Raw genomic sequence first — 14732 nt, forward strand, 5'->3', positions numbered from 1 at the left:
TGTAGACCAGGCTGGTCTCGAACTCACAGAGATCCGCCTGCCTCTGCCTCCCAAGTGCTGGGATTAAAGGCGTGCGCCACCACCGCCCGGCGGATACTACATATTGTTAAAGTGGAGGAGGATGCATAAATCCCCCTTGTTGTTTCAGTTATTGTGTAAAGTAAATGTTTAAATTCACCCTAAATTACTTGGGGAAGTTACCTGATTTTGAAAAGGAAAGAACTTTCTCAACATGGAGAGAATGGAAGTCTTGACCTTCACTCCTGCTTCAAGCCAACTGCAGTCTTGATTTTGGTCTCTTTTTGCCAAGATAATAGTTTTGCTGTCTCAGAATTTGCTTTGTTGAATTCATGTTTTGTTCTTGACATTTTAGTCTATGATCAGCATGGTGGCAGGCAGGCAGGCAGGCATGGTGCTGGAACAGTAATGGAGAACTACTTCTTTTCTTTAAGATGAGTCAGAGAGACTCACCTTAGTTTTTTCTATTGTTTGTTTGTTTGTTTGTTTTTTAAGCAGTGTTTAACACCTGCCATCTTCCCACAGAGAGGTAGGTCCTGGTTATCTTCTTCATTTGTTTCTCTTGGTCTCTACTGTCCTCATTAATTTGGCATTTTGATTGTCTAAACTCTCATCAAAATACATCCTAAGGCTTATCTAGCCCAAAAGCTCAAAACTCCTACATTCCTCACACAAAGGCACATCGAAGGCCTTTGAATCACAGAGTCAGGTTTATCATAGCAGTGACCCTTGCTTTTCTTGTTAATCACTCTAATAAAATACCTAACAGAAGCAGCTTGATGTGGGGGCTTATTTGAACCCACAGCTTGAAGATGCAATCTATGATTGTAGGGAAAATACAGTGACAGAAGCAGTAGTCTATGTTGGTGGGAGCTTACCATGCATCTTGTTCACAGCTTTGTAAAAGCAGGAAGATGGATATTGCAAATTGCACATTGCCCGTTGGATTTTGTCTCATTTTTTAAAATAGTGTTCAGTTTGGACAGAACCTGAGATTCAGCCTAAATAAGTACTGTAAGGTGCTATATTCAGGGATTTAATATATAGTTACTCTTAGCTTTATCCCTTCTCACTAAGAAAAGTCACTTTAGTTTGTGGTTGTTGTGCTAAGTAAGTGCTCATGCACAGTGTGAGCAGGTACACACACACACACACACACACACCTTCTGTTGCAGTGTTGAAGACAAAAACATGAGAAAGTAAGAAAAGTCAAGATTTCATATAGCAGTTTGTGAGAGAAGAGATTAACCATGGTGGTTAGGTTAGTGTGCCAAGCAGAATTTTACCAGCAGTCAGTAAATACATCTTAATGTACATCTTAACACAAGAAACTACCCAGTGGTGGGAGATCATCACATACTCAGATCTGTGAAGTGAGCCCTGAAGACCCGTCATGGTAATTCTCAAAAGCAGCCAAGTCTTTGCAGCTGAAGGAACAGACTCCAGAAGAAACCAACTTAGAGGATTTGATTATTCCCTGCTAGAGAACAGAGGCGCCTCAGGGTGCTATAGGCCCAGTTGGGTGCTATTAAAACTCCTCTCACTGGAGAGAGCATGTTGTTCAGTCTCTGTCTCTTTAAGGACAAAGCTGTCTAGTTATATGAACAGGGGAGGAAATACACAAGAAGCCTGGGAGTCCTTTCACTGTCCTACCATCTCTGCCCATTCTTGAACATTGTATCTGTTACTTACACAGGTGACATGTGTCTATTCATCATAGAGTATGGCAGAGTTGGATGTTGAATTGAGTGGCCAAAAATATTTAAGTAAACAAACAGAAATACCAAAAATGACTTACTGACTTGATTGTCTTCTGTGGGTAGGGCATCTTTTTGTTTGAGCCCTGAGTTATAGAACTCTATCAGACCATCAGAAGGCATACCAAGATTAGTTGATGAGCACTATAGACAGGAACAGGTACAGTAGTGACACAGAAGCAGAACTTTGTCCCAGATAACATGGAAGGCTTTGGTAAGAAACAAGGAATGCATTCCCAAGTAATTCAGAAGTGAACAGAAGGTTTTATGTAGGGGAGCTCCATGGACACTCTCTGCTGCTGTTTGAGAGTGGGTAAAGGCAAGTGGAGACTAGTAGAGAGCCTGGCAGTCACCAGGTGAGAGATGACAGAGGCTTCTACTGAGTGTCGGGGTGTGAATGTGCTAGTTTGAGGTGAGGGTGGAAGTGAGCATAAGCTAGGAGAGAATAGTCAGCCTTGTACACTAAGTGGCTGACCTGCTGCTGTTGAGGAACAGCCATGTGATTCATCACCAGTGTCAAGCTGTGCTGCTCACTTATCTCTATACACTTCCATGATGGCAATCATACTTTATACTTTGTTGGAATCATCTCATTTTCAGGTTTCAAATCTAGTGTACATAAAAACCTGACTGTTTCACCTAATTCAAAGTTTCTCCTACAGCTTTTGTGGACATGGTAGGGATCACTGTGATAGAGGCTATGTCCCATACCCTTCTCTATTCTACCAGGGTGGAGAAGGGGCCCTGGGGAAGAGACATACAGGTTCTTGGTTCTTGTCAGACTATCTATGGCTTTTTGGCTACAAGGTTCTTGCTCTAGGTTATGTATGGCTGGACTGCAATAGCAGGAATAATATACACTTGATGTCTGACCTATGCCAGGTATTTTCCCCTGTTCTGGAGGCTAGACTGAAGGATGCTTAACTGTGCCTTCTCATTGTGCAGCACCTCTTTGTGTGGGTTCTTTGTGGATGAATGCTCCTTCTCTTGTGGTAGTGACAGTGCAATTCCCTGTTCTATCTGCTAGACAGAAAGCTCTTGTGCTTTTCCACTTCAGAGTCTGATATGTGCCGGACTTTGGAGCACTTTAGCCTTGAGGTGTCTGCTCCTTGTTCAGCAGTAGCCTAAGATGGTATAAAGTTGTACGTGTATGTGTGCGTGCACACTCAACCCCTTTAGACTTTCTCAGTACTTTGCACCTGATCAGGTTGAGGAGCACCTTAGTGTATAGGAGGTACATTTCTTATATCTGGCCCTCTCTCTTCAAGAACTTATGCCATGCCTCAGTTCTTTTTTCTCTCGATGTTAGAATGTTGTCACAGCAGGCTGCCTTCTGCTCTGGACTCTGAGGAGCCTATTCCAGTGCTCTAACCTACTTTGTTCTAGAGTGTTCTCAGGCCTCCTTGTTGGTGGTCAGAGCAGACAGCATAGGTTCTGGGACCACTGCCACTGTTTGTCAGGCTGTTGTGGGCATATCACACCTTAGAGGTGCCTATTGGGATCATCATATGCTGATTAGGGCACTGGAAGTCAAGATTATTTATTTGTCATCTCTCTCTCTTTCTCTCTAATAAAATCTGGCTGAGCAGTGGTGGCACATACCTTTAATCCCAACTCTTGGGAGGCAGGCAGATCTCTGTGAATTTGAGGCTAGCCTGGTCTACAAAGTAAGTTTTAGGACAACCAGGTCTACACAGAGAAACTCTTTCTCAAAAAACCATAAATAAATAAGCAAATAAATAAAATTAATTAAAAAAAATAAAATCTATTGGATGCTTTTATGTAATAGTAAAAACCACTGGAAGTAAGAAAAACATTGATCCAGACAGAACCTGGAGTTTATTGCCTATCCAGTGTGCGGCACACTGAGGCAAGAAAATCTGGGCTGTATAACGAGCTCAAGGCCAGCCTGTGCTGCTGTGTAGTAGACTTTGTCACCTGTTAGTTCCCTTTGACTCCCCAAAAAAGTTTGCTATAGATTTCAGTGTCTATTGTAACATTTCTTTAGTAGGCATTTTGTTTTGGAGACAGCATCTCTGTATGTAGTTCTGACTGTTCAAGAAGACCAGACTGGCCTCAAACTAGCAGATCCAACTGCCTCTAACCTCCTGAGTACTGGGATAAAGGTCATTACACCTAGTTCTATAAGGGATTTTTAAAAAAAAATCAATAGATATCTGATATCATAAACATACTGGTCTGTTGTATTCTATTTTTAAAGCAGAGTCAAGATTTTCTTCTTCACTCATCACTTGGGAGCTCCCAGCCTGAAGCCAGTGGTGCTGGGAGGCTGGCCCTAGGCACACAGACAATGACCTCTTCAGGGCTAGGCACCACGCCCTCAGATGCCTGCTCATGTGAAGCCTGCAGTGAGCGCAGGTATGTATTGAGTTGGTTGTGCTGCTTATACTGGCATGATGGGGTATCTAGGAAATATAGGAAAGCGCCTTAGACATGGGGTTCTTTTAACAAATAACAGTATCTTTTTGGCATACCCCTGAAAGTAGGACATGGTCTTGCTATTATGAGGAAAGGTATACAGAAATACAAAATCCCTGCCTTGCGGGACTAAACAGAAGGAAGTTGGGCCTCAGAAAGAAGAAAGTGGGAGAACTCTTAGAATTTAAAGAAAAATTAACTCTTATTTCATGACATAATCCCAGCACTTGAGAGGCGAGGGGACTCTGTGTTCCAGTGCTGTGCAGACAGGGCTACATAGCAAGATTTTATCTCAAGATAAAGAATATTAATTAAAAAAGGAAAATGAGTCTAAGGTGAGAATAAATAAATGGGTTATGGAGGTGGTGGAACTCATGATGGAAGCTGCTAGGGGTTGAAGGAAGAAGAGGCCAGGACTTGATAGAAAAAAGCTGTACTGCTGGTCTGGGACAGCCAGACTGATAGAATCAAGTGAGCACCAAATAGTGGAAGGCAAGGGCTCTGTGTGCCATCTGGGGTCAAAGTATGGAAATGGGGTATACCTTGTGGCAAGTAGGTAGACTGCCTCTCTTAACTCTACTGGTTTCTATGTTATCACAGAGACATCTCAGCAGAGACAGACCGGGAACCGCAGCAGCTTCAAAACTATTGGTCAGAAGTACGCTACATGGTCCGATGCATATACCGCCAGGCGGGTACCCCACTGGCAGAAGACCAGGACCAGTCTCTGGTTCCCGACAAAGAAGGAGTGAAGGAGCTTGTGGATAGGTACAGGTTGCCCCTTCATGTTACAGCCCCATCCCATCCCTGCCCTCCCATCTGCCAATGGATCCTCAGTGCTTGTCCTGAGTAAAGCTCAGTTAAACTTTTTGAGCTCTTGGTACAGCTCAGGTCTTCCGCAGACAACTGACCAGCATGAGCCTTCTGGGTAAATTGTTTCAGGTTCTTCTGTTTCTAAGTTGAGATGTTTCTGTTATGTATTAAGACTGACAGTGACATAGACAGGATTCCAGAGTCCTGGTTGTGCCAGGTGATGCTGGATACTTTCATAATCACTGTTGGATTTGTAGCTCAGGGAGAAAGGCATTGTATTCCTGTCCACTGAAGCACTGTGAGATAGGGTTGCTTGTGAAGGCACTTACCTTATGAGGTTTGCAGCAGCTGCCCTCATAGGGAATGGCTCCTGCCTAGCATCTGTTCTTCAGCAGGCTCCTTCCCAGGGACTGACAGAAAGTGGGGTGGGTGTCACTTTTGTTTTTCTTTACAACTTAAGTGTGCCTTTTTTATCCCTGATTTTTGAAATGTTCCAAATAAAGGCAATAGATATAAGCCTGATATTTCATGGATTGGTTCTCATTTTGTTTTTTTCATATGTGTTGATTGCATACTTTTGAAATCTTACAAAGCCACAGTTGCCATACATTAGATTATATCAAAGAAGCAGGGCATTGACTGGTAAAAGCATTGTGTTCAGGATTTCACCTATTGTCTACTTAGTGCTATATGAGACAGTTCCAAGTGGTAAGTGCCTTTAAATTTCCTAGTTAATGGCACATGAAACCTATGACATCTCAGACCCTTCATGCTACATCTGTGATGTTTTAGAACAGTATCAGCACAGGTTTAATCCAGGTGAAGCAGCATCTATGAATGATTGGTTGGTTGAACTACTTGCAATGTCTTTTTCCCATAAGAAATCAGTTTGCATGAGCTGGAGAGAGATTGCTTAGTGATTAGAAGCTCTGACTGCTCTTGCAAAGGACTTGGGTTTGTTTCCTAACACTCACTTAGTGGTTCATAGCTGTCTATAACTCCAGGTCCAGGAATCCAATACCTTTTTCCTTGGGCACCAGACACACATGTGGCATATATACATGCAAGCAAAACTCAATACATATTTAAAAAAATAAACCTTATTATAAATAAAAAAATCTGTTCTCAAAAGTATCATTTGATTTTTCCCTTAAATTTATAAGATACGAAAATGAACAAAGAATCAAAATGCTTCTAATTTTACTGCACTGAGAAAACTATAAGGAGGTGTCTGCAGGCTTCCTTTTCTAAGAGTTTGTATGTGTTTGGTATATGCACGTGAGATGTGTATATATGTTCAGGGAGGGCAGGGTGTCTTCTGTTGCTTTCCTTCTTGTTGCCTTGAGATAGGGCTTTTCACTGAATTAGAAGAGCCCACTGTTTTGACTGTCCTGGTGGATAGCCACCCCTTCCTTTTCAGCTAGGCTGGGTGCCAGCAAGTTCTCAGAAATTACTTGGCTCCACCTCCCAATGCTGAAGTGACAGACATGCTCAGGGACACCTGGCCTTTTACTGGGTTACTGGGCTTTGAATTCAGGTCCGTCCTGTGTTTGCAAAGCAAGTGCTCTTACCCACTAAGCCTTTTCCTCAGCCCTGTGGTATTTTGAGTTCAATTACTCCATGCTCATTTGAATTTTGTTTCACTGTCCTTTAAACATAGGGAACACATTTTCTTAAAATTATTGCCAGACTTAGTGATATATACCTTTAATCCCAGCACAGAGAAACTAAGGCAGGATTATAAATTTGAGGGTAGTCTGTGCTTTATAGCAAGTTCAAGGCTGTCTCAGCTGCATAGTAAGATCCTGTCTCCACAAAACAAAGGCTTGGGTAGCCCAATGGTAGAGCTGTTGTATAGCATGTGAAAAACCTGGGTTTGATCTCTAGTAATGGGGCAAAACCCCCACTGTATTTTAATGTTACCAAAGTTATTACATCTTTTTGAAATGTAGCAGTCATAGTGAGAATCCTGTCAGTTTATTTTCTCTGAACACATTGTATCCATGGCTCTTCATATTTATCACCTTGTACATTGTACACAGAGGGTTTACCTATTACCTTGCAGATTGTATACATAGCTTTACATCCTACCTTGCATAATTTTGCTTGACTCTTTATCTTTTACAACTTAAGAGATATGTAACCTTAGGGAACAGGAGGGAATGAAGAGGTGGCTTAACAGTTAAGAGTGCTTGCTGCTGTTGTAGGGGACCTGGGTTTGTTTCCCAGAACCTACATGACAGCTTATAACTGCCTATATCTCTCAATCTGAATCCAGGAGAAAACAGTGCCCTTTTCTGGTTCCCCTGGGCTCAGGCATGCACAAGGTGCACATAAACTCAGGTACACATACATCCTCATATAAAAATAATAAATACACCTATTTATTTATTTGTTTATCTATTTATTTATTTATTTTGGCTTTTCGTAACAGGGTCTCTGTAGCTTTGGAGTCTGTCCTGGAATTAGTTCTTGTAGACCAGGCTGGCCTCATACTCACAGAGATCTGCCTACCTCTCCTTCCCGAGTGCTGAGATTAAAGGTGTGAGCCACCATCGTCTAGCTTAATTTTTTTTTTATTTACTGTTTTATTTTATTTTGAGACAAGATTTCATCACGTAACTTTGGCTAGCCTGGAAATTGCTGTGTAAACCGGGCTTGTCTTGAACTCACAGAGACCTTCTTGCCTCAAGTACTGGGATTAAAAATGGTCCACAACACCTAATTTTTTTTTCATGGAACAGATAACAACTATGCTTTTCTCTTTAGATTTAATGTGGCAGCCAAAGATGGAAGAATTTGTTGTTTAAAACTTAATATATTCTACAACAGCCACAAAGTTCAGCTGGTTCTTCATAGTGACATGTTCCAGTAGATGTTTTGGTTATTGCTTCAGCGGTCCTAGGCTTCCATCTAGAACAGTGGTTCTCAACCTTTCCAATGCTGCGACCCTTCAATATAGTTCCTCATGTTATGGTGACTCCCCCAACCATAAAATTATTTTTGTTGCTGCTTCATAACTGTAATTTTGTTACTTTTATGAATCATAGTATAAATATCTGTGTTTTCTAATGGTCTTAGGTGACCCCTGTGAAAGAGTCATTTGACACCCCAAAGAGGTCACCATCCACAGGTTAAGAACCACTAATCTAGAGGCGTCTCAGAAATGTACCTTTGAAAGGAGCAGCAACTTTAACCATAGTAATGACAAATACTATAGAGCAAGTTTTAAAAATTACATCACCTTGTTGCGTGATCCTATAATCCAGCATTAGGAGGCTGAGGAAGAAAGGTCATTTTTCTCAAAACTGTAAAAAGTATCACCTGTAAGTTTGGACAGAAATTCATTACCACTGTGACTAGTTAACAAGGATGCATTTCTTTGCTTTGTTGATAATCTAAAAATAGAATGACCTTTGTTTAAAACGTGTTCTAATTGTAAAAATAACATGAGCTCATTTGTATGGTATACTGAGTTCATAGAAAGAAGAAAGGTAAACCTGACCCCATCCTCCAAACAGGTGTCACATCTGCTAGGATTGCAGCATGTCACTTTTTAAGTTCCACTCATTGTGTTGGCACCTAAGCCAGCTCTCAGACACAGTAGAAGGGAGGCTTTTTACCTCTTGGTTGTAAGTTATAATACCTTAGGCTTAGGTCTTCTCTCGTGGACATGAAGCGAAGCAGAGTCCCTTATATAGGTTGCATAAACAGTGCAGTCAAAGGAAGCATTTGGGGGATGTCAGTTTTCCTTGAATTACCTTGTACTCCTACAGGTCGTCACAAGAAAGGTGTTTAATAAAAGACACTCACTGACATAAAAACTGTCTGTTAGCTGACATGTGTAGACAATCATGGCTGAGTAGTGACTTTTTCTTTGTCTCTGTAGGCTCTGTGAGCGGGATCCCTATCAGCTCTACCAGCGGTTGGAGCAGCAAGCCCGGGAATATGTGCTAGAAATGAAGGTCCGCCTTCTCCGGCAGCTATCTGCTGCAGCGAAAGCCAAGGCACCATCTGGCCTGCAGGGTCCACCACAGGCACACCACTTTGTCTCTCTACTCTTGGAGGAGTATGGTGCCCTCTGCCAGGCTGCACGATCCATCAGTACATTTCTTGGCACTCTGGTGAGAGACCATGCCCGCTTCTTTCTTTGCTGTTGAGGTGAACTAAAGAACAAAATCATGTGATAGGGGAGGTGTATGCAGCCAGGGGACTGATTGTATGGTTAAGTTCTCCTTGCACGGTCATATACTCCTTTCCGCACAAGGTAGAGTGGGATTAATCTTAGTGCAATGGATTTTGCTGGCAGGTAGAAGCATTAAGAGAATTAATGTCCAGGAGCCACAGCATGGAAATCTTTTAGGGAAGATCTAAGCACTAGGAAGTGAGATATTAGGATATGGAGGTGAAAACCATGGTGCATTGATAGGAAGTCCAAAACATTTTTGTTGTCTTGTGTTGGTGTTGATGTACTGCCACTGACTGGTGTTGCAGTTGATGCAAGGCACATGTAAAGACCTCTTGCTTGAATTTCTTCATGTGTGCAACTAGCAGCAGTGCAGGAATGGGATGGGTTTACTGAAGCTGCCTTGCCTTTTCCTTACAGGGTTCTCACAGTTCTAGCAGGGCACATAAGTGAATTTCTGACCACCCCATTTCTGGGTGGACAGAAAGAGGCATCCTAGTGACAACCACAGAAGCTCCCTAGGCTGCTTCCCCGACCCATCAAGTGTGGTCCCTCCCCATCTCCCCCATAGTCTTCAAGTTTTCATCATTATTTCATCTGATTATTAAGTGACAATTCAGTGGACGGGTTTTAATGCTTTCTTAGTGGTGGCTATGTTTTGAAGGAAAAGTTGCAGTAACCATTGGTTCTTTATCTGGTTCTGATGTTAGTGGGGCTATCCAGAAAGGTTCATGTAATACTTGGCAAGACATTGCAACAGCCTCAGACTATCCAGTTTCCCTGCCACAGTCTAACACTGTGCCAGGTAAGTACTTCCAAGAAGAGGCTTTTGAGACACATGTTTAGGGAAAATTGAGTGAGATGAGTAAAACAAGTTGGACGTGAGGACCCTGGTAGTGGCAGTTGTCCTGTGCACTCTCTTGTACATCTTGTACCTTTCAGCCGTCCTCTACCTCAACTTAGGACTCTGCCTATTCTAGACTTGGTTCAGAGCTGCTGCTCTAGAGAATCATGTACCTGCCCATATCCCTAGAGAGTACCAGCTATTGTTTTTTGTTTTGTTTTTTTAAGACCACATACTCTCCAGAAAGTGTTGTTGATATCCAGCCCTCCTCAGATGACTCCATCTTACAAAGTTAATTGAGTTTAACTTGAGCTTTGTGGTAGAATGATGGCCTAGTATCTACAAGGCTGGGTATCCCTAGACCTTCAAAAGTAGAACTTGGGGCAAATAAAAAAAGTAACACACCAAAATTAACCATTGCCAAAATCTTTGCATTTCAGTGTACTTCATTCAGAATAGAAGTATAACTTCATGTTTGATATTATACTTTTACTATCAATTATATCTTCATGCACTTACATACCACCAAAACTGAAAAATCCGTGACAGTTAAAACTTTTTTTTTAATTTCTTTCATAACTCATAGTCATTACCTTTATTCAGTACTTTCTCATCTCTTAATAGTCTTTCTTACTCTTTTCTTCATAGTTTACTGTACCTATATGCACATTTGTTTATGTATATACATATATTGTTGGCTAGATTCTGCATATGAGAGAGAACATGTAGCCCTTTTCTTTCTTATTTTTTTTTATTTTTTTGTTTTTCGAGACAGGGTTTCTCGCCCTTTTCTTTCTTAATACGTATTTTAAGCCCATCCATTTTTTGCAGATTGTTACTACCTTTTTTTCATAGCTAAATACTATGCAGTTATACATACATACATGCCAAATTTCATTGTCCAGTCATCTGTTGGTGGACTAAAATTAGGTTGATACTAATTCTTTGCTGTAGAGAATGAAGCAGTAATGAATGTGGGAGCACAAATATTTCTATGGTAGGATATGAAATTCTCTGGGAATATGTCCAGAAGTGAAATAGCTGTGAAATAATTATTAACTTAGAATATAGAAATATTTTCTTGTTGTTTGACCCCAGTTAAAACTTGAAAGAACAGCATGCAGCTGTGTGATCATGTTTTACATGTAAGAATATTCCTTTTGATAATACATGGCATAGACTGCATACTCCGCAATATTTGTCCTCCAAGGGAAAAGCAGATAAGTTTAGAAATTCATATAAAAGAAGATAAAAGTTTTTAAAGATACAGCTGAGAAGGCATAAAAGGGAAGAAAGAGTACCTACTCCAAAACTTGAATCCTGACAACACCTGTTTGCAAGTTAACATTGACCCCAGGCATAGATAAAAGTGGGTTTCCATTTAATCCAGAGTGGCATCAGTTAGCTTATAATGTTGGGCTCATAAGCAACTATCACCTGAGTACTAGAAGGAAAGCAAGAGCTATGCTTATCATGACCCTAAATTTTTGTGATACACCTAAGAAGCTGGAAGTCACTTTTCAGTGGTCCAAGCTGTGTATAGGTAATATCTCCCCTCATATGAGATGTTTGCTGGTCCTTCTTTGTTTTTAAACGTGTAGGGTGTTCTGCCTCATGTATGTCTATGCACCATCTTCATGTTTGGTCCAGGGTGGGGCACTGGCTCCCCTGTGACTGGAGTTATTAATTGAACTGCCATATGGGTGCTGAGAATCAAACTCAGGTCCTCTGGAAGAGCAGCCAGTGCTCTTACTTGTTGAGCCATCACCCCAGCCCCCGTTTGTTTTAAAATCAGAAAGTAAAGGTTGAAGACAATACACCTGAGTGCAAGCAGAGATAACAAGCGACACACTGAAGATAGTGAATTTATAAAGTAACTCTGATTATTGTGTCTAAGGAAATAAAATATATTTAAATTTATGGATCAAGCCGGGCGATGGTGGCACACGCCTTTAATCCCAGCACTCGGGAGGCAGAGGCAGGCGGATCTCTGTGAGTTCGAGACCAGCCTGGTCTACAGAGCTAGTGCCAGGACAGGCTCCAAAGCCACAGAGAAACCCTGTCTCGAAAAACCAAAAAAAAAAATTATGGATCAAGAATTAATATGATCACAAAGGATCATCTAGGTTTGGCAGAAAATAAACTCTGAAACACTTAATCACACATACACACATTCTAATAAACTCAGGAACACATAATCTCTCTCACTCTTTCACATGTGCACAAATATACCACCTTTAATCCCAGAATTTAGAATGCAGAGGCTTTGTAAGTTAGATGCCAGCAGAGGTACATAGTGAAGCCTTATCTCAAACAAAGGAAGGTCTGGGGATGTAGCTCAGTATAATGGGCTTGTTCAGCATGTTCAAGGTCTAGAGTTAAATCTTTGGTAGTACAGAAGCAATGAGAAAGGAGACAAATAATAATAAAAAAAATTAATAAAACCTTCCCCCCAAAATAGTCAGAGATCGAAAAGAGAATTGGTAAATTAAAAAGAAGTAAAGGAGCCCTGAGCTTTGTGTATGTGCCTCAAAAGGACACAGAAGTGGGGCACATCAGAGCAACATGGAAGATGTAGTGAGGAGTCTCTCTCACTACTGACATTTCTAGGAAAAACTAGACTGAGAATACATGCAAAGGCTAAAACATCAGCGAGTAATCCACTCCAGAGGAGCTAGAGAGCACTGATGGGCTTTGGTAGCACTGCTGTGGGCTCCCAGCATGTCTTCAATAGCACTTGATAAGTTTGCTCCTGTTTCTTAGGAAATCAAAGCTCTTTCCTTGCCAGAGCGTTGCCAGTGAAGAATTTATTTGCAACTATCAGAATGCACTTTGACAAAGACAGGCAAGAAAAGCATTGTTCTGACTCAAATAATATTTTTTCTTTTTAAAAATGTTTTACGTATTTGTGTGTTCATGCTTGTGTAGTCAAGGGGACAAATTGTAGGAATGATTCTCACCATGTGTGTTCCAGAGTTTGAACTTAGTTCATCAGGGTAGCACCCAGGCACTGTTACCAGCTGTGCCATCTTGACAGTCCTAGGTTTTAGGGTCCTCCCACCCCCTGTTCCATTTTCCTTTCTGAGCCCACCTACAACCCTTTTCTAGGGTTGGAGTAGGTAGGGGTTACATAGAATGTACTAAGGTGGCAACCCATATTGCTGAAATTAGAGATTTGGTTTGATATGTTTTGACACAAGCAGGGAACAGTGACTCTTTACAAACAAGATATTGTAGGTCTGTGCAGAAGGTGGTAGAGCAGGGGGCATTCTTCAAGGAAGCTTTATATTTCCACCCACTCACTGCATCTTTTGTTACCTTTTTTTTTCTTTTAAACTAGGAAAATGAACATTTGAAAAAGTTCCAGGTGACATGGGAACTGCATAACAAACACCTGTTTGAAAATCTGGTCTTCTCAGAGCCGCTTCTCCAGAGCAACTTGCCAGCACTGGTGTCTCAGATCAGGTATTTTGTCTTGACTTGGATTCTCTTTTCCTATGATCTTATGTGTGTGTTCATGCCTGTAGACCACTATACGTGGAAGTCCTTACAGGAAAAATAACAGGGCATAGAGAAAAAGATAGTTAGATAGAAAGCTCTAAACCTAAGATATAATACTTTTATATGTAATTTATATTTTTTGTGTATGAGTGTTTTGTCTACATGAATGTCTGTGCATCACATGCTACGGTGCCTAAGGAGGCCAGAAGAGGGCATTGAGTTCTGGAACTGGAGTCACAGACAGTTGTAAGCCGCCATGTTGGTGATGGAGCCCAAATTCAGGTCTTCTCGAAGAGCAGCCTGCTGAGCCATCTCTTCAGCCCCCAGTTAAACTTTTAAATGATAAGCCAGTGTAAATGCTATTCAGGTGTAACACCATAATGCCTCCTCATAAAATATATAAAAGCTCCTGCAAACAGTGCTTTACCTTGACAGGTCTTGGTTCAGCCAGGGATCTTGTCAGGGTTCTTGCATTGTGGTGAAGGGAGATGAAAGAGGAGGAAGAACGTGGGATTCAGAGTACCTTTGACTCTCCTAGACTTAGATGTGCTTTTCCATCTATGTTTGTAGAGTGCCTATGTCACTTTTCACCAGAATAACTGGTGGGTGATTCTCTGCTGTCACCAAGATAAGTGCACAAGTGCAGAACTCTGTAATGGGCATTTGTTGGGGTGAAGTATGCTAAATAGAGGCATACAGTATGGGCATATGTTTGTTCTCCAGCCAGCCCCTCCTTCATCAGCCATTACTTAGTAGAGCTGAGTAGCTACCTCAGGATCATCTCTTCTTGATTTTGTTTCTTGTCTGTTAACCAAATAGAAGCATAGGCCCACAGCGTAAGCACACACTAATAGCAGCCACTTTTATTTGTCCTATTCAACCTTATTTTTAGAGAAAGAACCACCTCAGAAGTAGTTGGTCAGCTCAAGGTGCTATGCAAACCTGGTATGCTTTTTGCAGATTTTTACCAGTTTCACTCAGCCTTGATTTGCTTCCCAGCCATTCTTTCCCTGCCCACTATTTTTTTTTTTTTTTTTTCTGTTACATCTGAATCAGGAAAAATCTCAGGAAAAATCTCTTTCAAAGGAGCTGTGGCAAGCTGCCAGCAAACAGCAAGAAACTGTGCTAAGCTCTGATTTGTTGTTGTTATTGTTCTAGAATTCCTTTTCAAACT

General features: G+C 41.3%; 1 protein-coding gene across 4 annotated transcripts in view; it reads left to right on the forward strand.

Moving 5' to 3' along the window:
- The window catches only part of Fam193a (family with sequence similarity 193 member A), an 89372-nt gene that overhangs the window by 10863 nt on the left and 63777 nt on the right, over positions 1-14732 (forward strand). For 3 of the 4 annotated variants that reach the window (XM_005365904.3, XM_013353324.2, XM_013353325.2), the window contains exons 2-5: positions 3997-4154; positions 4815-4982; positions 8917-9151; positions 13398-13522. In XM_005365904.3, the coding sequence (XP_005365961.1) occupies positions 3997-4154; positions 4815-4982; positions 8917-9151; positions 13398-13522 (686 nt within the window). The remainder of the gene's footprint in view (positions 1-3996; positions 4155-4814; positions 4983-8916; positions 9152-13397; positions 13523-14732) is intronic. The other variant, XM_013353323.2, reaches the window with a different exon arrangement.

Source organism: Microtus ochrogaster, unplaced genomic scaffold (assembly GCF_000317375.1).
Source record: "Microtus ochrogaster isolate Prairie Vole_2 unplaced genomic scaffold, MicOch1.0 UNK5, whole genome shotgun sequence".
NCBI lineage: Eukaryota > Metazoa > Chordata > Mammalia > Rodentia > Cricetidae > Microtus > Microtus ochrogaster.